General features: G+C 39.4%; 1 protein-coding gene across 4 annotated transcripts; it reads left to right on the top strand.

The window, feature by feature from the left end:
• Positions 1-1,252: 1,252 nt before the first annotated feature.
• FBXO30 (F-box protein 30) lies at positions 1,253-18,624 on the top strand. Of its 4 annotated transcripts, none has more exons than XM_079297714.1 (4): positions 1,253-1,524; positions 6,000-6,104; positions 12,785-14,873; positions 15,714-18,624. In XM_079297714.1, exons 3-4 carry the CDS (start codon positions 12,801-12,803, stop codon positions 15,915-15,917), a joined length of 2,277 nt encoding a protein of 758 aa, XP_079153840.1. In that variant the 5' UTR covers positions 1,253-1,524; positions 6,000-6,104; positions 12,785-12,800; the 3' UTR covers positions 15,918-18,624. The 4 variants fall into 4 exon arrangements, with proteins under 4 accessions (XP_079153840.1, XP_079153843.1, XP_079153842.1 ...); XM_079297716.1 differs by lacking the exon at positions 1,253-1,524 and adding an exon at positions 1,785-1,986; XM_079297715.1 differs by lacking the exon at positions 1,253-1,524 and adding an exon at positions 2,096-2,338.
• The last annotated feature ends 8,825 nt before the right edge of the window (positions 18,625-27,449 follow it).

The raw sequence follows: 27,449 nt of genomic DNA, 5'->3' as shown, positions 1-27,449 counted from the left end.
CCGTCATACAAGGGTGGGGCAAACCTGAGAGTGCTTATTATAGGAAGTGCTGGCAAAGATGCCTCAATATTAAGGTCATCTTACATTCTGTCTTATATAGCTAACATGGAAATGATCACTTATGCCTTTCCTTCATGCTCTCTTAAAATAAAAACTAAGACTTGTCTAAGATGATAAATGTCAAACTTGAAACAGTCACATTTTTACTTCCTCCCCACACCTGGGTTAGGTGATGAGAGATTGAGAGGATGTGTTTGGCTAGCTCTTAAACATATATAACCTCTCTCCAACAGAAATCAACACAAATGGCAGGAAATAAGGTCTTCAGAAACTGGGTGCAGACCAAGGTTTTCCTGGAAGTTTAAAGAAAAAATATTGGTTTTTTTTTGGTCAATTAACTTATTTCCTCACTCTATCTCTGTGGCCTCAACATATCTAGCTGTATAATTATTTTCCCTCTGAAAAAAAAGGGCATGGTCCAAGTTGCAGTTTTTTTTGCTCAGGACTCTTAAGACACTAAGCAGCCCCTTAAACATGGCATGCATATGAGGAATAGCAACCCTTGCAGGGTAACACCCGAATAATTTCTACCCTGCTACAACCTCCGTCTGGCTTCCATAGGTTGAAGGGCAGAACCTGCAAAGGAAGCAGCCAGCACCTGTGGGCGCACGGCCAAGTGTCTGGGAATGAAGCTGGCCCTCAAGTCCAACACACTCCAGGAGAGGTGTTAGGGAAGCATTGCCACCACAAGGCGTACTGTGATGGCTGGCAGCAAAGGTTTCGAGGTGACAGCTTTAGTAAGGCCAGAGCCCGTAGAGGCCCAAAAGGTGATTTTGGTTACGGGATGGACTGCGGTGGTGGTGGATGTACGCTGGAACCAAGGCCGGTGATCCAGCCCCGGGCGAGCGAAGCTGACAGCTGGGGCTGTCGGCACCCGAGGCTGCAGCCCTGCCCGCCGCGTCCTCCGCCCGCGGCACCGCCTGCACAGCAGAGCTGCCGGAGCTCCGACCCCACGGCCAGGGAGGCCTACGGGCCTGGCGGGGCCGGGCCCGGAGCCCCGAGGCCGCGGAGCCCTCCCAATCCCGGGCCGCCCCAGTCCCGCACCATCGCCTCCCAGTCCCGCACTCCAGGCCCGGCCGCCCCCGGCTCCGCGCACGCGCGCGGGACACAAGCGGGAGCGCGCACGCGACATCCGGGCACCCCGCCCCCTCCGCCGGGGGTAAAACGGGGCCGCGCCGGCGCGCGCGAGCTCCCGGCCCCGCCCCCGGCGGCCTCGCCCCGCCCCGCGCGCTCCCTGAGCCTGTCGCTGGCGCGCGCGCGCGCGGCCGGCGGGGGCGCGGCCGGAGCGGGGCCGCGCCGGGAGCCCCGCGGGCGGTGAGGCCGGGCCGGGAGAGGCGGAGCGAAGCGAAGAGAGGAGAAGCGGACCGGGCGCGGCGGCGGCGGCCGGAGCCCGGCGGGGTGAAAGCAAGAGGTGCAGCGCAGGCTTCCGCGCCTGCCCTCCTGCCTGCGGAGCGACGGGGACGGGTGAGGCTCCGCTGCCGTCCGCGACTGGCGGGGAGAGCCGGGCCCTGCGTCCCGCCTGGGGCCGCGCCCGCTGCCCGGCAGCCGGGCGGTAAACAAATGGCGGCCCGGCGGGGGGAAAGCGCCCGGGAGCGCCTGCCCGCCGCCAGCCCTGACAGGTCGCGGCTGGAAGCGGCCGCGGGGGCTCGATGTGCGGCTCCGCCGGGCCGCCTGCTCCTCGGCCGCCCCCCTGGCCCGCGGGGCCCGGAGCCGGGTGTGTGCCGCCGTGCCGGGCCCGCGGGTGGCGGCGGGCCGAGCTGTGCCGCCGCCGCTTCCTCTGACCCCGCCGGGCTGCCGGCGCTGTCGGGGTGTCGCGATAGCACGTGGGGAGGGCGTGGGGCCGGGGTCTGCCTGGTGCCGCGCAGTCGGGGAGTCGCCTTTCTGCGTGAAAGGAGGGGGAAGAGAAAGAGAGCAAGTAATCCAAAGGTATTGCTGAAATCCTTCTCTAATCCCCCGTGTTTGTGTTATGTCGAGTAGATGTGCTCAGACCGTGCAGGAGGTGGTGTTTTCTCTCTTCTCTCAGTGCCCTTTTCATGGCAGATTTTTGACGTGCGGCGGAGCCTTTGTTTCCCTCCTGGAAGGTAACGAGGGCTGTGCGGCTGTACTCCTGTAACCCCACGGCTGGGCAATCGGCGGCGTGCAGGGAGATGACAGCAGCTTGTTGAACGGCTCGCGTGTTGGAACAGTTGTGTGGCCTCACTTCCAAAAGTTCTAGCGTCGCTGTTGTTCGCAGCAGGCCTTCAAAATTCTTAAGGGAAACAACCCGTGGGCTGGAGAGGTGGCTTTCTTTTGTTCTGCAAAGCTCTGCTTGGATTTTGCTGAGGAGCTTTTCATAATCTTTGCTTCCCTTTCGCTGGTTATGTTGTTAATATGCCAGATAAGTGTTTGTTAGCATACTAGTTCAAAACCAGTGCCCCTGAAGTAATAGCCTAATCTTACTTGTGTTAGCATTTAAGGCAAAGGTATCTCCTCTGCTTTCTCTATTGATGTGGAATACTTCTGCTTGGATGGTTAAGGCCTTCACCTGGACACTTGCTGCCTTCTGTTTCACGTTGATGTGATACACCTTAACTTGTGCTGTCATTTGGGGGGATTAAGGTTCATGCATCCTGTTTGAGGAGGATGTCAGTTGTTTATGACCTTCCCCTCTCCCAGAAGTACAAAAAATATTAGAAGAACTTTGTTGGCAAGCAAGTCGAGTACCTGGAATACTGTAAAATTCGGTGGCAGCTTTACTCTGTATGCATGTAAATATCAATGTGCAATTTCTCCATAATGGTCTAGTTTCATCGAGAAATAAATAGGTTAGAGAGAATGAATTGAGATTGTATTGCAAGCTGAGACTTTTCTCATTTGCTTCCAAAGTTAGAAGGTGTTAGAGAACAGGAGAATCCCAGCAAAATGGACAAAAGCTATGCAAAAGCAGTGTTTTTACTCTGCTGTCTGAACATTCTTTCTTTTGCACTAAGTTCTGCATTTACTCAATTAACTCATTAAATTCGGGTTATATTTTCCTTGCCTCCTACTTTGATGTTGGAAGTCTAATGGACAAAATAAGTTCTACATTTAGCAAGCAATATCTGCATGGAAAGTTTCTGGACAAGATTTCAGCATATTTTTGGACAGCCAGGCTTTTAGGTCATAAAGAGTGTCTACAACAGAGGGTGTAGTCTACAACTTTGTGAAGAAGAAAGCATATGGTTATTAATCTTCAAATGAGTTCCTGGGGCTGCTGCAGATTTCAGCTATGTAAGACACCCCTGTTTTGCCTTCAGTCCAGTTGAATTAAAAGGAACAAAATTTCCCTCATATCGATAGACATATTTCTTTGGTGGGCTCTATCTAAAAGGAGGCAAATGCTGTTTGCCTCTGGCAGTGAGACCCAGTGGAATAAAGATGGGAGCAGGGAATCATGTATAGTCATCACTGTACTGATGACAGTTTCCCTTCAGTTTCCTTATCTGCATAATAAGAATAAATATAAAATATCTATTGGCGAGATGGTTAGCTTGTATAAGGGGTGGTAAGTATTCCTGAACAGACCACAAATAAGTGAATATTATTAATGGTTACAGAAATATCTGTGTAAACTGTCCTTAGTGTCAGGACACTGTCTAGTCTCAATATTGAATGGAGGAAAAAGCTGAAAAGTTTTGTAATACAAACTGGTCTGAAACAGGCCAAGAGGGTTAAAATGGCAGATGAGCTCTAGATTCTGACTTACTTTTCAAGCTGCTGTTTTTAATAGTTTCTGATGTGACACTTGGTGTCTTGTTATAATTTTATAGTATCTGTTAATGCTGTTTGAAACTTCAGGACTCTGCAAACCCCTACAGTCAGTAGAACATCCAGCTGAATAGATTGTGCTGTTTCTTACCAAATGTCCAACATTGATCTAAGCTCTTAATGTGAAATCATGATGAAAAAAATGAGAGGCTTGAGAATGGGAGGCATGGTGAGGTAAGTTTCTGAGAGGTGTAGTTACACCTGTTTGTGTAAAACTTTAGATAGTGGTTCAGGCTGGTTGTGATACCTGGTTCACACTTTGCTACAGAGGTGCTGGAAGTTGGGTGCTGTTTTGTTGAAGTGTTCAGGCTTTTATCTATCTATTTAGAAACATCTCCAGTACAAACTATAGTTTTCCAAAAGTCCTATGTGATGGAGAAATTTGTTGGTGTGATAGATTAATTGCAAATAGGGTCTTTATAGGAGTGTGTTTTCTTGGCAAAGCTTTAATGCTCTTACAAAATCTTGTTTTGTCTGAGTCACTGTTGTCACCAGATAAGGAATGTGTTTGGATAGGATGGTTCAGCTGGAGTCCTTAGGCAAAAAGAAATAACATCAAGCCTGTTGACATTTGGAAAAGGCAGTCTAAAAAGTATTATCTCTAATGATATTAGAGATAACAAATTGATGAGAAATCATATGTCCTAAAACCCTGTACAAACTTGTAGTGAAGATGTTTGTGTTTTCCAGTTCTTCATTCATGTTAGAAACATATTGAAAGAGCTGCTATAACATGCTCACTATGAGATATATTCCCAGCTTTCTGCCATCAGCTGTTTGAGATAGATGAGGCTTTTATTTGGACAATAATTTTATTTAAAACTGGCCTTTTTTTTTTTTACTGGTTTGGTTTTAAAACCAAGCAGCTTGGAAGGGGGAAAAAAACCTGACAGTTGCTGTGAAGTGTCTTTCGTTTGATGAGAAAGGGAAATACTTGAAAATAGAATCGATTAAAGTTGTTAAAACAGCCTTATAATACCTTTTTTTTTGTTTTACTTGAAATTTTTCAAAATATTTTGAGACAAACTCCCATCATTTCTACTTCAGTGTAATCTGATAAGGTATCCTTGTGGGTATGTCTGTTAAATGTTTTTGTGTACTGTCTATTTTGCTGCATATTGGTCAGGTAATTTTCTACTAAGAAGGGTATATGTTTAACAGAAAAAATAACTTGATATGGACAGAATACTGGACAATGCACTTCAGTGTAGGATGTTGGAGAGAAGTTGCATTCATAGGCTATTTACTTTAAAGTTGTTTTCTCATTTTGCTATGGGAGCTGGTTAAGCTTGTGTAGTAAGACCTGAAACAGTACATTAATGAGATGTTTGGCCTGATTTCTGAAAGTATGCAGAGGTCAGGAATTCTTCGGCAGCAGCATGTATGAATTAAAATATTACGTAAGAAGGATTTATTTTTGGTTTCTTTTCGGTGGTTAAAACTACCCACTGTAATACAGAATGCATTGTTATTTCCAGTGGTTCTGTTTCTGGTTACTGAGAAATGGCTTATTTTCCTCCCTGCTTTTCTGGAAGATTTGTGAGTTGGTATTTGGATAAGAATATCATTGTTCCTTTGGGCATATCCCTCAGTTTCACCTCTCTTAAGTTTTAGTGGTAATCCTTGGGCATGAAAGAATGGAAGAAGCATCTTGTTACAGTAAAAAGCTTTTTAATAATAAGCAACTGCTTAATAAGTTCCCATGTATGAAGACTGAAGATGGACAAATTTTAACTAGACTAAAATACAGTTTGTGAAAAAATCAAACTTTGTTTTTTGGTTTTTTTTTTAGATCTCCAGCTGTTGCAGTCTTTTATATGAGTTTGCTTTTTTTTTCCCTGAAGTGGTCAGAGAAGTGAATTAAGTGCAGTAGGTCAGAATAATAACTCTTAATAATCTCTTACAGCCTTAAATATAATTAGGTTACCATCCAGTGTGACTAACAACTAGCAATAAGCTAAAATGACAGAACTTAGGTTCTACTTGCGAAGTCTGTTAAAAACCTGTTTATATTTCCATAGAATCTACAAAAAATTTCAGTGTTTGCAGCCCCAAACAGTGTTAAGTGCGTGACCTTTTCAGGGTATTGTACATATGGAAAGTAATGTCTACACCTGAAATGAAAACCTTACTTCTGATCTCATTTCTTGCAGAATCTGCAGCAGTCGAGGAGTCACACTGTGTTCAAGTTCAGAAGTGCTTTACACATGAAATCTACTGGCTCTCTAGCTGATTCTGCCCTGTCACCATCTCAACAGGTAGAGTGCTTTTGTGCCTGAGCCATGCAGCAAGTGTAGCTGTTCCTCGTGCCGTTGTTCTGTGTCCGTGTGTGGCCAAAGGCTCATTGAGGTCTTTGAGTTTCTTCTCTGGGGAGTCTGTCAAGGAAGCAGGAATGCATGGCAGATCTGTCACAAAAGTACTCTAAAGAAAAGCCTAGTAGTTTTGCTTTTGATTTTTAGCACTCTTTTGACTGAGTTAACAGGGATAGAAGAAAGTGTTCTGTCATTTTATCAGAACTTCTATTCTAACATGTAACAAAGCCAGACACGTAGGGCATCAGTGGAGGGTCCACTTCAGTCAAAGCAGTGTTTTGCTTTAGCTCTTTTCCCCTTGAATTCTTCTTTTTTTTTTTTCTTTCTTTTTTTTTTTTTTTTTTTTTGGCTGCAATGGTTTGGAGGGAAATAATTTCACTGGATTCTCTGAATGGTAGGAAGATGGTTTGCCTCCAGGAAGAAAGGACATGTGGGAAGGGGGCAGACATGGAAAAGTCTTCTTTATAAGGTTGGCATAGTAAAGGTTGCAATTCTTTATAATTCTAGTGCTCATTATTTCTGCTGTAGTTAGAGATTTCTCTTTTTTGGTCTGATTTGTTTGTAAGGTGGATAGGTAAGTTTGATTTATGCTTAAAAAGAACCTGCTAGTATATATTGCTTCGATGCTAGACCACTGGTAAAACTAGAATCTTTCCAGCAGTATGTGTCCCCCTGAGGGTTTTTTTTTCCTGCAGTAAAAAAACATGTTTTAGTGTAACCTTTTTCTGCCTCTTTTGTGTAATATATAATAATAGCTGTAGACTATGATGGTAGCATCCTGCTTACATAGTATTTTGAGCTTTAGTAATTGGAACTCTTTTCATGTTTTCAGTGATTAACAATAAATTAATGTCGACTCATTCCAGTATGTACAGTCACTGCCAGCCAGGGAAGATGCTCTTGTCTTTGTTGTGAATGAATTTGTGTTTGAGAATGCAGTGAACACTCATCCATCAAACTGTTTTGAATATAGTTTTAGATTCCCTGCTTTACCTTGTTGTAACAGAAATCAGGGTTGTCCTGATTAACTTAGGGGTGGGGGGCAGTAATTAGTATCAGGTAAGCTTGAGAATTCAAGTTTGTCATGTGAAAGAGAAACCTGGGTAAAAGATGGAGGATTGAGAAATACAGTTTTCTCTTCTGATGCCTTGGACTGGCTACCTAGAACAGAGACTAGTCAGAGTTAAAGTGAGTATTTATTAAAGGCCTTTAACAGATACAACTTGGGCAGTGCAGGAGCCTCACAGAGGCTACACCCAAGATGGATGACAGTCGTGAGTTTTTCAGGCCAGTTGAGTTTGGCCTGTTTGCATATCAGGGGTTAATTGTTCAATTACAGGTTCAGGTAATGAAGTCACATTTCCCCAGTTTGCTCCTTCCTCTTCATACTTTTCAGGCCTGAGGCTGTGATGATGATCCTGGTCCTCAGGCCTGGAAGGATTGTTTTGTCTGGCCAAACTTTGATGAGAGCTTACTAAAGCTCTATATGAGGTTCAGAGTTATACACTAATCCAGTACAGGATCTGAAAAATATAAAAGCTAAAACTTAAGGCATTGCTTCTGCAGAGTCCAAAACAAAAGGGAATTTTTTGTACAGTTTGCATGTATTTGCTTGTGGGTGAATTTGGATGCTCCTGGGAGTTAAACCTGTAGTACAGCTTGTGTGTCTCTAGTCTTCTACTTCCTTGAAGCAGTCATTTAGGAACCTGTTGGTCTATTCAGTTGAATTTGATAGAAGAGTCTCAAAGGTACTTTAGCTTTATAGGTTTGGTGAATTAAAGGTGGCTGTGTAGTGGAGGGCTCCAATAGCAGTAATGGTTGCTGTGATTTCCTGTCTTATTGGCCCCAAAGAATTCATATAGTAGAGAATGAGCAAGCAGGCTTTGGGTTTGATAATACTGAGTATAATTTTTGTGATGTAGAAGAAAGTGAGAGCTCGCACTTGCAGCTGAAGTATTGTGTGTGTCTGAAACCCTTATTATGCTATTTTAATGTTTGTGTTACAACAGCAACTGGAAATCACGTGGCTGTAGCAGCTGGAATTTTAATCCTTTTAATTATGACAGATTTTCAAAGCATGTTCTGGCCGATTTAGTCAGCTGACTGTATAGTATGTACAATAACATCAAGTGATGGCACAAATTCTGAGAGCAGTGGTCACCTCACTGGAACGGGATGTATTTTTAGGTTTCTCTGCTAGTAACAGTCAAGTGTATCTACTTCGGCACCCTGAACTAGAGGAACTGAAGCTGGTTGCTGACACTACACTATCAGAAAAGGACAGCTGTTCATTCTTGCTGTAGTCATTGATCTGACACTGTTTTCTGACCATATTGTGACGAAGAGCACAGTGAGATGTTAACACTGTAAATACTACTGATGTTTTAACAACAGGTATTTTTCTCTGTGTCAGCAATGACATTCCTTGATAGGCCTTTCAGTTTGCTGTATTAGAGGAAATAACAGGGCTTGTTACCTCTAGCTAGAATTTTCTTTATCACCCCTTTACCTAACAGGTTTTTTTTCTTTACAAAACAATATTTGGGAAGAGGGTGGTTCTTGTTCTCAGTATAGTACTAATGATACATTGGTTGTGGTTCTTTAATGGGAAATTATTCATATATGAATACTCTTAATCTGTGAATGAAAGAGGTGCTAAGTTCTGTGGTTTACAGAGTGAGCTTACAAAATTCAGTGAGTCATGGCCATTTGCTGATCAATCAGTGTGCAAATTCTTGAGGTATTATCTACTTATTTTACCAGTTTGATAACGTCATTTGTTTTGGTTTTTTTTTCCTTTGTACATAATTTGCAATTTAAGAATTGAACTATATCAGAAGCCTAAAGTAGTTCAGGCAGTCCAGGAGCACATGACTGCCCAAAACAGCTGTTGGGCTTGAAGCTCAAGTATTAAAATTAAAAATGCATAAAATGACATTTAATATATTTAATGAGACTTTTTAGTAACTTATAAATGAAATGCCACATTCTGATTAAACTGAAGTTCTGCAGCAGGTGCTGAGGAGTTAAGGCTTCTATGCAGCACACAGAATTCTAATAATGTTGTGTTGATGGTCTACTGATGTCTGAAGATACTTTAAATTATGTGTTTAGAAAACAAGCCAAAGTATTTCAATTTTAAGATAAATGGCAACTAGTATCAACCTTCTTGGTGACCTGTAAAATTCTTATTTGTAGAAACTGAGAGAATAAGTTGCTTCATCTATTTAATTGATTTTGTGCATAACTGTTTCTTGATAAAACCAACCTGAAGCATCCATAATAGAACAAATTAGTGTTTAGATATTGATATTGGGATTTTAGTGTCAGCTTTGGCTTTCAAACACTGTCTGTTAGTGTTATTTGATGTTTTCATCTGGTTTTGTTTCCTTCTTTGGAAAGGACATTTGAAAGGTCATTTGATTATATGAAATAAATAAATTTTGATGAATGTTAGCTTATGAGTGAAAGGAGCTCAGGAGCCTGAAAAAAACCAGTATCATTGTGCAACTCAGGTTTCACAATCTGACTTGTAAAGACCAAGATAGTGTGCTGGGGAGGAGGATGTTTTAGTGTCTTAATAGAATGTTCTGTGTAAGCTCAGGCTATTTAAAGATAGTATTTAATGGTGGTTGACTAATTTAGGGTATGTCTCCAGAAATGGTGCAGGCAAACACGATCTCAGTTTGACTGTGTTCTTGGCTGCTGCATGTGGGCCAGCTTTGGCCTAGAAGCAGTGGAATAGTGCTGGCTTAACAGTGTGTGCTGTTTTTTCCAGCATAAGTAATGTATGTCCCCTCCCTGGGTTAAGTGAAGATGGCTCGTCTGCCTTGTCCAAAATCAGTAAAATTTTGGTCCAAATCACTGTCGTGCGGCATATCTTGACATGATCTGATGGTGTTGATGTGAAATTCCCACTGAAGTCCAAGTGTCACAGTTGGTGTGGAAGGGGCTGCAGGCAGCCATGGGGGTCTGGAATGGGTGTGTCTCCAGCTGCTCCGTGCACCCGGGCTGTGCCCAGGGCAGCGCAGACCTGCCCCTGCTGCTGTGCAGGAGCACGCTGGATCTTGGCAGCACTACCCCCGGGCTGCTGTCACACTGTACCCAGCTTTTCCACCCCGTGGGAAAAGGGCATTGGCAGCTCATGACATGAGTGCCCTCTTTTCACCTGGGGCACTGTCAAGTGGATGGTGAAGCTGCTGGATAGGGTGAGAGCATCCATAACCTCTGCAGTGAGGCGGAGGTCATCTCAGGTACCCTGCACAGGGCAGGTGTGACCTGTGCAGCTGAGCCCAGTTAGCAGCACACTGTCCCATCTTTCTTACGAGAGTCATAGCTACTCCTGCCCTGAATACACCCGCACGCTGCTCTCCAAATGGCTCACTTCTGGACAGCTTGAAATGAGCAGGCTGTTGCTTTATGGGAGCAGGACTCTGTTTAGATAGATAAAGCACAGGCTGGGCTCTCTATAGAGAGCCAGAAATTGTCTTTTTCAGTGCTATTTCCATTTTATCTTAGGCACTTTAAAATATACACATAACCTGAGAGTTTCATTTTGATCTGTTCACCTGTTAACTTGAGGAGAAGTAGTTTGGTTTCAGTATTGATGGAAATTTCTGAGATTTTCTTTGGTCTAGCAACAGGCCACCGTATTTGGCAAGAATTACTCATAGAGAGCTTTGCTGAAAGAGCTAAAATTATCTTCAGAGAAGTAGAGTAATTTTTTCATTCTTTACTGAACGTGTTTAATCTCTTTGTAGTAGATGCTATCTGACTTAATTTGCAAGTCAGAAGCAGGTTATGTGCCAGAGAGGTTTGCAAAAATGTTGAACAAGTCAGTCACTGAGTCCGGTGACTGATACACTTCACAGTTTATTCGAAATCTACTGTTGCTCAATATATAAATGCTGAAGTATGGTGGGGAAGATTCAGCTGTGTTTTGCCTGCTAAGTGTAGTACATACGCTTTTTTGTTAAAAGTGTTCAGGAGAGTGGGTGGCTAAAATATCTAAGTTATCCAAATTACGATGCATGGGGGGATGAGGACTGATTGCTACTTAGAGTTGGCATGAATTTCAAAGCGTTATAAAAGAATACAAGTGAGTGAAGTGTCACATAGATTTCTATTTAAATGTTTAAAGTATTTAGAGTGTCTAAAAGGCACTTTTGTTTCCTTTTACCTTCAGTTTGAGGCGAAGCAGTTTTCTTTTTATAGTTTATAGTAATTTTAATTTTAGTAGGCTTAGTTCATTAAACCCGAAGTGTTTAGTCTAAAGACAATGTGTAAGAGTACTTGTTAGCAGGAGGAACCAGTTTTATTAATCCTAAATTCTTTGAGTGTTTTATTTCTCAAGAAAATTGCTAGAGGGGGAGGAGCAAGGAAAAGATGAAACTGCAGTATATTTTTGAAATTTGGCTCTGTGCAAATCATTCACTGATACCACTGAACTTTAATCCCTACTGGTGTCACTTCTGAGAGGGAGTTTGTAAGAGCACAGGGGAGAGCTTGGTGACTTGTGTGGGCCTGCACTCCAGCTGGAGAGTAGTTCCAGACTTTCTCAAAGTATGATACAAAGACACAAAGTGTACTCTTCTCTTTTTTCTTTTTTTCTTTGTTTTTTATTTATTTTTCCATGCTGCAACAAATAATTGATTTTGTTGGTGTTAATGTGTTATAGATTGCACCATGGATATATATGTATTTTGATTTTTATTGCTGTTTGGCCTTGTTATGCAGAGTTGTTGATATCCTTGCACTTTGAATTGTGGTATTGTGATCAAGGCCTCCTTAGGATGCATTAAAAAATTACCTTTTGTGCATTGAAGTGGATGTGTGGATAGGGCCATTTTGTCAACTGAAGTTTTATGTAAATGTTTTCAGTGAAAGAAAAGGACTTATTTAATATGTAGTGTAATGATGTAGTACTATTGCTTCCCTTGTACAACAGCTACTGTAGAAAATAGAGAGGCTATAGGCTATAGATGAAAAAAAAGAGTGAAGAACTGTTGTAAACGACTGCAGTCTGCAGAAATAGAGAGTGGGGAGAGAATAGGACATGACATGGAGTTGAGATGCTTGCTCAAGGCTGCAGATTGCCTTAAACAGAACTACAAGGAGAGGATATCAACAGCTTAGGTGGTAGCAGGCAGCCTGGGGAACAGATTGTCTCTCTTTTAAAAAATTGGACATGAGGATGAGTCTGGTTTCCTTTATTTTGTCTCTGTACTCTGTGCAATTATATAATTTTAGGTAGTTGGCTATATAGTCAAAGATCATGCTTTGTTTTTTATGGAATGATATATTTGCTATGGGCAGGGAAAAAGGGCTATTCCACAGTGAAGTATTATACAACGTTTTTTACTTAAGTTGCACTTATTAGACCTGGTAAATAAATGCACAGGGCTGTAAAATAAATAAATAATAAATAAATTCTGGGCTCTGATACAAATGTGTATTTTTAATTTTCAGCTGAACTTTTAAGCATAATTTCTTTGAAATAAGATGTTACATACATGTTTTCTTAAAATGTCTATTGATCAAACACGCTGAACTGCAAATAGTAGCTCGCAAATATTAATAACATTGAGTTAATATTCTATGTTGTTGTCTCTTGTCTCTTTACTCAGAATTGGACTTGCAGTCATGGAGGAACATCAGCAACACTTACACTGTGTGAACTGTGTCAGCCGTCGTTGTATGACCAGACCAGAGCCGGGCATTTCCTGTGATTTGATTGGCTGCCCCTTGGTTTGTGGAGCAGTTTTTCACTCATGTAAAGCTGAGGAACATCGCATGTTATGTCCACTTGAAAGAGTGCCTTGTTTGAATAGTGGCTTTGGATGTCCCTTCGTAGTAGCCCGAAATAAAATTGCTGATCATCTAGAAGTTTGCCCAGCAAGTGTGGTATGTTGTACCATGGAGTGGAATAGATGGCCAGTCAGTTATGCTGACCGAAAATCTTACGAAAACCTGAGTAAAGATGTTGATGAAGTGGAGCAGCTAGATATGGCTTTAGCTCTTCAAGACCAGCGCATGTTATTAGAATCACTTAAAGTAGCAACTATGATGTCAAAAGCCGGGGATCAAATACCAGAATCCAGAGAGCAAACCTCTGTCAAATCAAGTGCCCCCGATACAGTGCACACCAATGGTTTGATGCCTGTAGATGAAGAGTCCTATGATGCACTTTATCAAGCTACTGTAGAAACAACGAGGAGTTTAGCTGCTGCTCTGGATATCCTGAACACTGCTACAAGGGACATTGGTATATTAAGTTCAAACCTCTGCATTTCACCACAAGAAACGAAAGAAGATCCCAAGATTAAAGAACAAGCTTCTAGTGGCATTATTCAGGATAAAAAGTCTGACTCTGAAAATGCAAATGAAGATAATGTAGGAGCAGTTGGGGGAATTAACTTTGATAGCCTGAGTCAAAATTCACAAATGGAGCAAAATGGCTCTTGTGATATTTGTTATGATGTAGTGCAAAACCATGACTTAAATCTAAACTTCAGTAACTCCTCACTTTTGTGTAATGGCTTTCATGTAGAAAATGAATGTTCAAAAGTGTTGAACCACAGTGAAGATCTTGGTATATGTAATTCAAAACCGTCCAGTGTAGCAAATGGTGAATGTACTGCATCTCATGATGATGAAGAATTACAGTCTGGCAGCTCCTGCCCTGTAACAGCACAAGTTGAAGTAATACCAGCTGATCACTTAGTTAATGGCAATGCTAATGATGTACAACTTCCTCATAGTGCTAATGAAGAAGAAATGTTAGAGAGACAAGTGGAACAAGAAAGATTGAGAAACATAGATGCATTTTCACTTTTACGGCATCGATCGTACAGGTTCCTTGTTAACCATTATTGGTCAACACCAAAAGAAGACAAAGCTGTTGATACTTCAGATTTGGAGATAACAGAAGATCCTATGGGTCTTCAGGGAATTGATCTAATCACTGCAGCTCTGTTGTTTTGCCTAGGAGATTCTCCCGGAGGTAGGGGGATATCGGAAAGTCGCGCTGTCGATGTGTATCACGTTGACTTTGGGACCCAAACATTTTCTCTCCCATCTGCTATATTGGCCACAAATACAATGGTGGGGGAAATAGCTTCAGCATCTGCATGTGATCACGCCAACCCACAGCTCTCAAATCCAAGTCCATTCCAGACCCTTGGGTTGGATTTGGTATTGGAATATGTGGCTAGATACCAAACAAAACAGCGTTCAATGTTTACATTTGTTTGTGGACAGTTGTTTAGAAGGAATGAATTTTCATCACATTTTAAGAATGTGCATGGAGACATTCATGCTGGCCTTAATGGCTGGATGGAGCAGAGGTGTCCTTTGGCATATTATGGGTGTACATACTCTCAACGAAGGTTTTGCCCTTCAACACAAGGGGCAAAAATTATTCATGACCGCCACTTACGGTCATTTGGAGTTCAGCCTTGTATATCCACAGTATTAGTAGAACCAGCAAAAAGCTGCTTAATTGGACTACACAATGACCATCTGAGTAGTCTACCTTTTGAGGTGCTGCAGCACATTGCTAGTTTTCTAGATGGCTTTAGTTTATGTCAGCTTTCAAGAGTGTCACGTTTAATGAGAGATGTGTGTGGAAGCTTGCTTCAAGCACGTGGAATGGTGATACTGCTTTGGGAGAAGAGAAAGTGCCCAGAAGGAAGTTCTTGGCAGGTAAAAGAAAAGGTAAGTTGCTACTTTTTTTATTTGGAAGGTGAAAGGGAAAGTATTTCTTTGGTCCTGTTTCTGCTTTTCTCTTAATATTATGTCTGTTACTACTGGATTTTGGTATAATCTTTCAAGGAGGAGATTGTTGTATAGAAAAAGGTAAAATTGCTGCAGGTTGTCTCAGTCTTCTCCAAACTTGGAGAAGTAGAAGTACAGTCTGTCTAGTTTTTGCTGGATGTAAGCAAGTTGACTATTTTTTACCAATATTTTAAAATGTTAAAGGGTTACCTCATGATTTGCTGTAAGAGCAATATTCCATAGAAGTGGGAAAGCTGCCTACGAGGTTTGCTTTTCTTGCCTGTGTAGTCTTTACAGCAATTTTTTTTTTCAAACCTGTTGAGGTCATATCTATTGCCTTGGTACTGAACACCTTAAATACTGAAATAACTTAAAACCTTTGGATGACTGTTATGTAATACAGATTTTACCATTCTCCCCACCCCAAACTGCAGAGTATTTGCAACACTCATTTGGAGCTGCAAGTTGATAAGAAATGAACTATTGCATCTGGTCTTGAAATACCTTATCATTTAACTTCTGATTGTATCTATCTTGTGGACAGAAAAAATACTACCTTTATTTCTTCCCAGTGTTCAGAGTTGTCTTGGCATCTGAATCAGCCTGAGACTAACAATACTAAATTCTAAATTCTGTGTAGTGTTTTTTTGTCATACTGATTTTTAGTACGAGTTACTGACAATATTACCTGAATGTTTTCTAGCACAAGCACAAGTAATTTCCTGCTCTGATTTCAGGTATCTTAAAACACTGTGAGCCTAAGTGCAGCTTATTTTCTAGGTTTGGCGCTTCAGTACAGCCTTTTGTACTGTGAATGAGTGGAAATTTGCTGACATCGTGAGCATGGCTGACCACTTGAAGAAGTGCAGCTACAACGCTGTGGAGAGGCGAGAGGAGGCTGTGCCACTGCCATGTATGTGTGTGACACGGGAGCTCACCAAGGAGGGACGTTCACTGCGCTCCGTTTTGAAACCAGTGCTCTAAGTATTGCAGCCACTCCAATTGCACATACACTCAAGCACCTGATATAACCTCGGTAATATTACGAGACACTTTATTAATGTACTAAAGATACTTTCTAGCTGAATCTACTCTGTCACTGTGTATATAAGGTTTGAAGTGACATTTATTTTTTATAATACTGTTTAGCTGGAAAGTAATGAAAGTTGCCTTAACGTTTGAAAAATTCGGAACTTGCTGGACAGGGTAGTTTTATCTAACTTATATAATTTAAGAACAAAATCCTAAGGTTTGTTTTCTGATTCACTGGTGCCCATGTAGCTGTTGACTGATCATTTCCAAAATGGCCTCTAAATGGTATCCACATTTGGATAGGAAACACTGAATTGTAGTGAAAGAGAGGTCCTGTCCAAATCCTGTACCTTCTGTGTCTGGTCCTTTTTTTTTAAAAAAAAAAAAATTATAAATCCAAATATTTGAAAGATAAGAATGCAAAACTATAATAGATGTCTCAAACACAGCTTTTAAGCACATCTTTTCTCACTAAATCAGTGTTCTACTGCTCTTCCTAATTAACAAGTGTTCTAGGATCAGCTTTTTTTAAAAAAAAGGTTTTTAGGAATGATCTAAGTGAACTCAGATTTATAGCAGCTTAATTTTTAGTACAACTTTGTTTTGACATGTCAACAATTGCTATTTTTCTTCTGAACTCTTAACAGTTGTTTTACTTCTGGGAGCAAAACTTTTAGAGCTAAAACCATGGAATACTTGATTTTACTCTCACACCTACAATGTCAAATGTTCAGAGAATTTTTCCTTGTCCTGCAATTGGCTGAGGGTTAAATTGCTTGAGCAGTCAGAAATTCAAAGTATGTGATGAGCAGTTATGAATTTATAGTGCAGCTAATGAAAGGGCTTTACATGTTCTGTGGTGTTGTGAGATGTATTGTCTCCGTTTCTGTTAATTTGTCTATAAAAATGCTGCTTTTTTAGGGAGCATTTTAAATTACTGGTATGTATAGCAAATGTATCATCTTCATAAGATGAGACATGATTTGTTAATTGCATAAGGCATATCAGAAATGTTACTTTAAATCACATTTGTTAAACCAAGAACTCCAATTTGCTTCCAGTCTTCCATAAGAAAATATCTTACAAAGCATTTGTGAACAGAGAATACTTGCTGTGAAAAATGGCCTGGTATAGCAAAACTTTAATAACTTGAACTGACTTTCCAACTTGTTTGTATTAATGTTGGTGTCTCTAGCCTGTTGCACTTAGCAACTGTGCCACAAAGCTAAAACAGAAACAGACCAGAGCTTGGAACAATGAAATACAGTGTGTATTTCCATTATAGGAAAAAAAAGAGATAAGTAAGGAGGAGATGTTTACAAAAATGGCTAAATTTATTCCTTGTAATTTCTGTACCGGACACTTGTTTATGGCTAGTCTGGCTGCAGTTCACAGCTTTGGTATCTGTAAATTTCCCATTCTGGATTCAGTCCAGCAAAACATTCACTGCCTTTCTTCTATTCAGAGTGCTACAGGTGCCCAGAAAAAAACAAAACAACTAACTCTTCAGTGCCATGAGTTGAAATTATAAGAACTCGAATAGAAGCTTTGCCTGGATCTTCAAACTGCATGTTCTCATTCCACAACTTCTCTTCTTTGTTGTGTGAAGAGAAGAAAGGAGTAAACCCTCCACAGTTAGCGACACTTGCAGTAATTCTTAGCTGTTACCACAGTTATCTGGAAAGGTGAATCTCGATTCACATACAGATCTGACTATACCAACTGGGATTTAGGTAGCAATCTTGCACTCCTAGCCCAGTTCTTTGAATGCACTGAAATGCTCATTACCCACCAATTCTTCAGTACAAGGCAGGAGACAGACTTTGATCAGTTCTTGTCTTTTAGCTCTAATGGCTCCTTGCTGCTGCTTTCCAGTGTTTAAAAGTAGTTGTGTGACTGGAAGGATCCTGGAAGTTGATGAGATGATGCTTGCAATTATGGCTAAATCTACTTTAAAACATCTGTCTTGGGTTACTGGTGGTTTTTTAGTGAGCAGTATGGTGGTTTTGGTACTCTGCATTCTTTGTAACTCCCCAGAACCCAGATAAGTACAGTAGGCAGGCACGTGTCTTGGTGCTTATGGAAAAGAGGATGTTCAGTTAGAGGAACTGGTGTTAGAACCTCGCTTGTAGCACAGTGCAGAACTGCATCTAAAGTATCATCAGTTGTTGATCTATTAAAATGAATTTTTAAAGTACTCTTCTTAAGAAATAACACTATTTCTCAATACATGCACTTTTATTTTCAAATGTAGATACAGGCTTTTTTTGTTAAATTAGTTTATTTTTTATGAGAATCCAGAGCTATTAAAATATCAATGTTGTAAACAACATCTCTGCCTTGTAAACTGCTCCAAATGCAGGAATACAGTATACTTAGGATAAAACTTTTTTCTTTTTACACTGCTATGCAGTTTATAAAACATCTATGGTGTATAGTCAGTCTATCAAAATGTGACCTGTTCACATTTGACCTTGAATTTTAAAAATGTCATATCCCTTTCCTGGTACATGTTCCATGCAGCATATATAGACAGCTGTTCCAGTCTTTCTTTTACTTGATACCACATTGCTACTTTGTTAAAAATATTATGTTTTCAATCATTATGCAATATTTTTTTCAATGTCTGTTGAAATCCTAATAAAACTTTTGGAGGTTCTCTTTTAGTATGATTGTATTTTCTTTAAAGCTCATCCCCAGCCTTTAGGTGTTCAAACATGGTGCTTTGCCTACAGGCTTACAGTAAGTACTTCAAGGAAACTATTTACAAACATTCAAACATTGCAAAATTCAGAAGTGATTAAAATTTATGCACATTTCAGTATGAAGTTTGGTCATTCCTTTTCAGATTATCTACCCATTTCTATTGCTTTGGTCCATTATGCAGCATAGATTCTCTTCCACAATTAAAGATTTGAGTACGTAACATTGAAGCACATATTGTAGCTTGTAGGTTTGTTCTAATTGATTTTTCAGAATAATAAACTGGAAACATGATCTGATCAGTATGATATGCTGCTGGTCTGCAAAGAACATTTTCAGTGTGTTGTTTAATGAGTAAAGCTTTCTGTTGAAAGTTGTTGGTTAGAATAGTACAGAAACAAAAATTTAGATAATGGTTGTATTTCAGGCTGCTTATGGAATGGCAAAATATAAAACATTAAAATAGAAGACTGCTCAGAAACTGATGTTTTGCCCTGACATTTGCTAATACTGGCTTACTAATAATCTTTACAAATTAAAATGGTACCCATACTACACTAAGTTCAACTTCAAAAATTTGTGACTATTTCACTTTCTAGACAGGCCACATTTTGGTTTTCTCTCCATAACTGGATTAGATACTCTCCTGTGTAAGGAAATATTTTGCTTAAAGTATTGTAGGGGATTTGCCTGTATGTTTTAGGTTATTTTTCTGAGATGGCTACTGCTGAAACGTCTTCTGTGCTGCATGTAATTTTCTAAAATGAGGTTTAAGTTCAGTGGACAGTTCAATGCCTGTTGTAATATCAGATTTAAACTCCTTTAGTCAGGATTTCTGTTCAGGCAGCTTTGATCATCTTCAGATGAGTAGAACCTGTTTACAGCACTGAGGAAAAAGGCAGTATTCAGATAGGATTTATAAAAAGTTAGGGCATGTAAAGCAGAGCTTGAAGAATGGCAGTCTCATACTGTGAATTTCTGGCACATGGTGAATATTGAAACAATAATCCAAACTGGAGAGGGAAACTGAATGAAGAGATGGAATAACTCGGGCATTGAGTCCCAGCATATACAGACTCTCCTGAGAGACCGTGAGAATGCTGGGAGTTTGACTTGTACATGCTGCAGCTGTGTTTCAGTGGTGATTTATCAGTTTTTCCATAATAGCAGGAGTTATCCTGCTGCTACTTGTGCTTTAATGTGCTTTAGTTGTAAACTGTCTCCAAGCACTGCTTGCATTCCTGAGTCAGATATTAGTTAAGTTGAATGCAGTCGTCTCTACTGAATGCAAGGTATGTATTTGATGTAGATTCTACATGCTGGTGGAATCAGAGGCAGTATTTGCTAAGAATGATTAGAAAATTAAGGTCCCTCAGAGACAGAAGACTCATCTGCTTGGTTTTTCTTGATATTTGCCAGAAAAAGAGACCAAAAATGTGTTAGGGAATGCAAGGAGTGAGACTGATAGCATTCAGTATAGCTTGCTAATAACCTGGTAGTCAAGAAAATATTATTAATCATCATTAGATGCACTATGGTGGCAAAAGTCCACACCTCTGTCATTTTGACAAACTAAATTTTGACAGCAGTAGGTATATAGCCTCCTTACAGCCTCAGGTAGTCGAAAAAAAACCCATATACATAGTTTAACTGCAAAATATAGGAAAGCTAGAATTTCATTAGGGCTAGATTGTACAATGAATCAGAAAAATGTGATTTCTTCCTTGAGGATATTTCAGTGTTCTTAGTTTAGTTCTAAACTGGACTGGCATTTATATATTTATCTAAATCATAAAACAAATGAGCTGCAGGAAAATAGTAGTAGGAAAAGATTAAATGAGCTCACAAATTTGTTTCAGTTTCATAGTGTCATAATGTCATATTGAACCAAGAATTTTGCAAGGTGTTAGAGAGAGGAACTGAAGAAATAGATTGATACATGCTTTTAATACTTGCCTTTTTTTTTCCCATAACATATGATTTTAAGTAAGTAACAGCAGAGCCACCTTCAAGTTTATTGTGATTTAAATGGAGGCAATTCTGCTAGTAAAATGAAAGTTGAATTGCATTAGTATTCATAGCACAGGAGTAGGCTGCAGGACAAAACTAATCTGATTATGTGACTGGTTAGCAAATGAACCATCAACGACCTGGCATGAACCTACCTTGGACTTTGTTCAGAAGTGTTAATGTTTGATTGTTACATGTTGTATAATCTGAATATTGTGTTCTCTTTAGTATTTTAATTATATAGTTGTGTTCCACTTGTGATTCTTTGCAACAAACAGGAAATAGTGTGCTGCTTAAAGCGATTTGAGCTTTGGCTAAGGTAAAATATTAATGCTATGAACTCTGACAGCTGTTTATGAGCATCAGCTGTCTGGAGTTTCACGTCATTGTGAATTTGAAGACGAAGGGGTGACTGGATGCTGTGTTTCCTGAGCAAGGTGGCTTTACTTACAAGCAAGATTTTTATAAGGTACAGCACTGGACATGTGTTTTTTAATATATAGATGGATAGAATATTCTTGAATTAACAATGCAGTAAGGCTAATGAGTAGATGGGATTGCATACAACAAAAATTGCTTCCATATTTTGTGATTAAAACAGACACTGTCCAAGCGACTTGCATCTTTAAATGGAATTGTAACACTTCATTTTTCAGCTGTTGCCATTTTGGATACGCACAGAAGCCTTTATATTAAAGGTTAGAACCAAACCAACTGATAAAAAAACCCCACGCTAAAAAGAAACCTACCCCAACAACTGAAAAATTCTCAGTGATATATTTTTTTAATGTATTAACAGTGCTGATTAATGGTTGTTAGGAGAACTTACCTGGTAAATAGAAAACTCAGTTTCTGTATTTTGTTCAAATGAAATTTCCTGCCATGTAGACAAGCAAGTGCATCTTTTTAATGAAAACCAAAACCAAAACAACACATTTGCAAAAGGTGTATGATTGGCAATATCACTTTTCTTCATCCTTTTGATCTTCAAGTGAAACTTTAATGATCCCAGATTTTCTAATTTTAAGAGGGAGGAAGCTCTATGTGAAGAGACTGGACATTTAAGAAAGTGCAAAAAACACTACGTAGCAGCTGTGAGGAAGAGTGACAAAAACGTGAAAGAAACAGCCTTGCAGAAGACACAAAGGGTCAGGGGGAGGAGGTCCCTGATGTGGGAACAAGGATTCCCCTGCAACCTGTGGAAAAGACCATGGTAACTCAGGCCATTCCTCTAGCCCAGGGAGGACTGCAGAGGAGCAGGTATCAGCTCTGCAGCCAGTGAAAGACCCCACATGGGGTGCAGGTGGATCTAGGTTGAGGGAAGCTGCGGTCTATGGAAAGCCCCACAGGAACAGGCTTCTGGCAGGAGATTCCACCCATGGAAGGGAGTCTATGCAGGGGCAGGTTTTGTGCCTGCTACATTTCTATTACATTAACTAGTCCCAGAATAACACACAGAAACTTGTATGAATTAGTTACCTTATGTAGAGGTGTGGTAAGTAAGATTGGCCAGAACATCCATAGATGAAATAAAGTGTAATAAATCATTGAAATAGGTGGAGAATATGGAATGATTTATGTTTTTGACAGTTAAGGTACTGGTCTTTGATTTTGCTCTGACCACACATATGCTCTCAGCAAAAGTGGGTTTAAAAACCATTACTCTAAAGGTAGGTCACAGCCTGCCTTTGGAATATTCTGTTTGAACTTTAAGCCACTCTTGGTTGACAGCAATTGAACAACTTACTGTTAACTATGGTACTTGGTGAGAGCAACACACAAAATGAGTGAGTATTCCCTGGCAGCTATGGTGACCTAGCAGAGCATGGGGAAAAGGTGACAAGTGGTCAACTGATACATGCCATGCGACTTCAGATCTTGAGCAAAGTGCCTCATGGTTGCATGAAGATCATTTAAGTGTGTTTTTTTCCATATTTTGACCAAGTTAGAGTGACTAGTTGCATCCAGGGTGGTAAAGTTTTAGAGTTGTGCTCAAGCTGAAACTATCATGAGGATCATTATCTAGGGACTCACCCATAGTAAGAGTAAGCTGCTCCCAGACACATGGGAGCTTGTAATTGCAATTACTTTCATGAACTTACCCATAATGCAACTTCTGTAAGGAAAAAAATGTCATCACTTTTTAAAGGGAAAACATCTATTATTATCATAATTCTTTGAATCCATGTAGCGTTACATTGATCCAACTAAGCATAAAACTATCAAATGAATTGGTTTCTATCTCCTTGAATTTATGTAGGTAGTAATGTTTGAACAAAGATGTGGTGCAGCAAAGCAAATAATAAATACAGAATAATAAATAAAATAAAACTACTCATTCTTTAGTGGTATGGACATAAACCTTAACAGAACAGAGGAAAGACTACCAGTAACAACCAGATGGATTTATTATGTAAATGACAACTCACAGATTTTTGAGAGGTTTTGGTCTCAGTAGAACACTGAAGTCAGTTAGTTTATGTGTTATACAGATTCATGGCGTAGACACATTCACATTCTGTCATATGACAACACTATTACTAAATTTACATAAAGAGGTGTTTGTGGGGAAATGAGTGGATTCATTCGACTTCCATGCAATTTTCAGGCTGTTCTAATCCAGGTCACATGGGTTGCTGCTTAAAATAGATCTCAGTTCTAAACCAAAGTACTAACTCTCCAGGTCTGAAATAAGTCCTTCTAGGTAATAATGTGCCATTTGTCCATCTCTCTCTAGTCCATTGCCGTGAAGCAATTCAGTAGCTTTCCCTTTTATAGGTCTCTAGTTGATGATGTGTCCCTAAAGAAAAAGCTGTTGTATTTGCAAGCATTTCTGAATGGCAGAGAACTACAATTTTCAAATAAAAATTTGTATAGTATCCAATTCAGTTGCTGAAGTCTAATAGTCCCCTTTACATTTTGAGCTGATTGTGAGATTTAATGAAATCCACAGAGCTTTGCAAAAAACACAGCTGAGGGAAGCAGTAGAAAAAGGATCAGTCTCTCTTGGTGTCTGCATAGTTCAGACCAGGAAGAGTTTCTTTGCAATATTCCTTTTTTCTTTGATTTCTGTAATTTTCTTGACATTGTTCAAAAATAATAATATCCCACTGGCTGTTCCCACTGAGGCTTTTAATCTGCAGTCATACTACTGTAAACTATATATGTAAAAGGCCATTTTGCATAGCTTTATAAACAGCAATTTTATTTTCATAAAGTCTAAAGTTAAAACTTGCACCTATGTAAAATACCCATGGCTCAAAATAGATGATCTGAAAGCACAGAAAATGAAATATATGTTTCCACAGGTACATAATCCTTTATGTGGTAATAAAGTCAAAGGAGGTTATGGATTTATCTGTTACCTCTCGTAAAGTCTTAGCTTTTGACTTCCAAAAAAATAATGGATTTGCTTTGAATCTTTTGCCTAGCAAATGAAGGCACTGACAGTCAGTGCTTTTTTATTTCATGCTTTTTAAATACAAAGAAAGCAGAACCTACCTTCTGAGGTTTAGTGTTTAACACAGTTAAGAGAACCTCATTTGAGTAAGATTGGTTTAGCTTCCCCTACAAAGACATGGAGATCAAAATTATATGAATACTGGTTTCTCTCTCTTATTTTTTTGTTTTCTTATATTATTTATATTTTTATATTATTTTTTATATTGATAGTATTTACATAGTTTGAAAGCAATGTGTGTACAGCTGAAAGCGAGGTAGCTCAGAAAGCAGAGGTAAGACAAGTGCTCTCTTATACTTGGAACCCTCAGTCAGTACCTCACTTGTGTTCTGCTGAGGAGAAACTGTGCAATAACACCAGTCAAATTCACCGAGCCAGAAAGTGATGCATTCAGAATTTCTGATTATGGAAGCAACAGATTGAGTTATCACATCTCAGTCTTTGCAAAATGCTGAATGATAGTTTAATTTATGTGTAATTTAATGCAGTTCAGGGTAGTGAAGACTAACAATATAATTGATCATAAAAGTAAAAAAAGTTATATTACTTTCATATTCATACTTACAGTCAAAGTGGAAATGCAGAGCTTAATTGTTGCTTTCAGTTTAAATCAGTTAAAATGTGATGCTTCCAAAGGAAATCTTATAGTGGCACATCAGGTTCTTCATTGTGCTGCCCCTGTCAATCCAGACTGACCATCATGCCAGTCTAACAGCTCTATTACCTTTGCCTTTTTCTCCTTAGAAATATTTTAGCCACTGGAATACCGACATTTGATAATAAATTAAAATTACTTATAAATGTGTGCAGTGTAAAAAGCCTGTTCTTTAAATAAAATTAAATTCTTGAGAACTTGGAACATTATAATCTACTACATGCTATAAAGAATTGTTAGTTGGCTGACAAGAACTCAAAAGTGCTTGAAGTTTGCATGGAACTAGTTCCAACAATCCCTGTATAAATACATATTTTAAAACTCCCATTTCATTTGTAGGCAGTAACCTAAAAAGTGTGAGATCAGATCAGGATTTATTCTACAAGGTTCGCAGACAAGGGATTTGCTAAAATAATCAAAAAACTAACTGATAATTTAAGAAAATAATTTCGCTTGCCTGGAACTTGAGGTCATGAGTGTAATACTTGAAAAAGATGCAATTTTGACCAAATAAATACCTGGTTTTAATATATAACTCTGTTAACTTTTTTATTTAGATTTATCTCAGAATAGGAAAGGCATTTGGCGACAATATTGTATATAGCACTAAGCCTTAATGATCTTAGCTTAAGAATTTGTGCTTATGGAAGAGTGCAGATTAGTTAATATATAAAAGTAAGCAAAGAGGGAATCTCTAAAAATTAGATCTCAGCATCAGTGCTATTTGTCAGTAACCTTAAAACCAGTTTAGAGGGTGCAGGTGTAAGACGTTTCAGACAGCTTGCATAATTATCATTTCATGCATTAAGGAATAAAAGTCAGCACTGATAAAGATAATGTCATTTAAAAATTCAAGTGTTCTTACAGCTGTTGAAGACAATGCAGGTGTAATTCAAGTGTAACTACAGGGAGAGTATTTGAAGTGTGTGCTGTACTTGAAGGACTGCTGTAGTACTGTTGCAGCATGACTGATCTGGTTTGGGCTGATCTTCAAAATCCATTATTCTTTCAAAGAGGTGAAGAAGCACCAAGTGATCAGCTGCTGACTTAGGGGGCAGGTACAGCTCAGCTGTGGTTTCTGTGGCATTACCTTGAGGGATGGCTGTGCTAATGGGGAGGCATCTGTGTGAGAACTTGAGCTCAAGTGGAAACAGGTTACTATGGTACACAGCAATATACACATACCAAATTAAGTAGCAGGAGTCCCCTGTCTATGATCTAGTCTGTAAAGTATGTCATACACATCTCCTGGTTCTTGGCTGCAAGCTGTTGCCACGGCCAGTGGAAGGTTGCTAAGTTGCAGGCTGTTTATACTTGTTCTAGACTGCAATTCCTATTTCCAAGGGTTTCTTTATATCTGGATGAAAGCAGTGTTTGTTTCTTAGCAAGGACTACTTGTGTGCCAGGTAAGTGAATTTAGGGAAGCTTGCTAAATCAGCCAAAATAAAGTTTCTTTAAAATAAAGAGATGTGCAGTGGAAAATTTGGTAAATACATGAAACCAGTAAGATAAGCAGCAGCAATGTGTTATTTGATGCAGTGACACAGCAACAGATTCATGTATGGAAAGAAGATAAGAAAATAGATATTCTATATGCTGTTATATACACTTGAGCATTAAATCTCTGTTTTATTAGATTTATCTGGTGATATAACCTCTTATTTTTTGTAAGTGGTGGAACTGTAGGGTGGGGTGCTTTTCAATTTTTTTTTTTCTGCTGCCACTTTTCCCAGACTTAATGTGTTGATCTAGAGATAATTTCTGGATTTATTTTTTGATCCAGTTTCAGTCTAAGAAAAAGGCTTTAAGGGTTTTTTTTTTTTTAAGTTTTGTTTGTTTGTTTTTATTTTTTTAATATAATTGGAAAAATAAATTGATTGGTAGGGTCAGTCACCAGTAAGTTTGATTTCTTGTACTGTGAGGAGCATGTAATAACCACTGAGAATTTTATACTCTAAATGAATAATTGTTCCTCTTCTCTTTTCTGATATGGGATCATGGCTTTAAGGATAACATCCTTCGGTTGGTTTTTGCTGAATTTTTTTAAAAACCAGTAAAGGTTTCTCTTTACTGTTCCAAACAGCTTTTCTTCCAAAGCTGTTTAATCATTATACAATAAAATGGTTCTATTTCTAACTTTAAAAAATCTAGTTGGACTTTTCAGCAAGACTTCAAGTTTTTTTAGGCTGTTTATTAAATTCCAGTCAGTTTTGGAGCTAGAAATCTATTGCTTAAGCACATATTTAAGAAGGAAGTTTTCTTGTCAAACTTCCTTTCCCATGGTTGCCTTTCTCACCTTCTACTGAACATCTAATGCTGTGTGACTTCCTGAAATGTTGTTGGTCATATATAAAACAATTGCAATTAAAAAGTCTGCATAATGAAAAGTAAGCAATTAATTTTTTTCTTAAAATGCCCCCAGGAGTATAATATACAGGAACTTTCTATCAATCAGTAATTAGGTGGGGATCCCAAGAACAGTGAAACCCTGCACAAGTACAGAGGGTGCATTAGACTGGAGCACAGTTATTAGGATCTGTGAGCATCAGCTTTTGAAAGTGGAAGGATTATTTATGTCTCCACAGAAAAAAGGCAGGCACATTGATTTACTTAATCTATCATATCACATATAAGTTTTGGGTCAGATTGCATTCTC

Source organism: Erithacus rubecula (assembly GCF_903797595.1).
Source record: "Erithacus rubecula genome assembly, chromosome: 2".
NCBI lineage: Eukaryota > Metazoa > Chordata > Aves > Passeriformes > Muscicapidae > Erithacus > Erithacus rubecula.
Note: the sequence above shows the minus strand (reverse complement) of the source record. Positions and strands in the feature narration are given on the sequence as shown.

Coding starts and splice junctions, on each gene's coding strand:
- FBXO30 (XM_079297717.1), top strand. CDS start 12,801: ATGGAGGAACATCAGCAACACTTACACTGTGTGAACTGTGTCAGCCGT. Junction 14,874..15,713: donor CTTGGCAGGTAAAAGAAAAG/GTAAGTTGCTAC, acceptor CTTATTTTCTAG/GTTTGGCGCTTCAGTACAGC.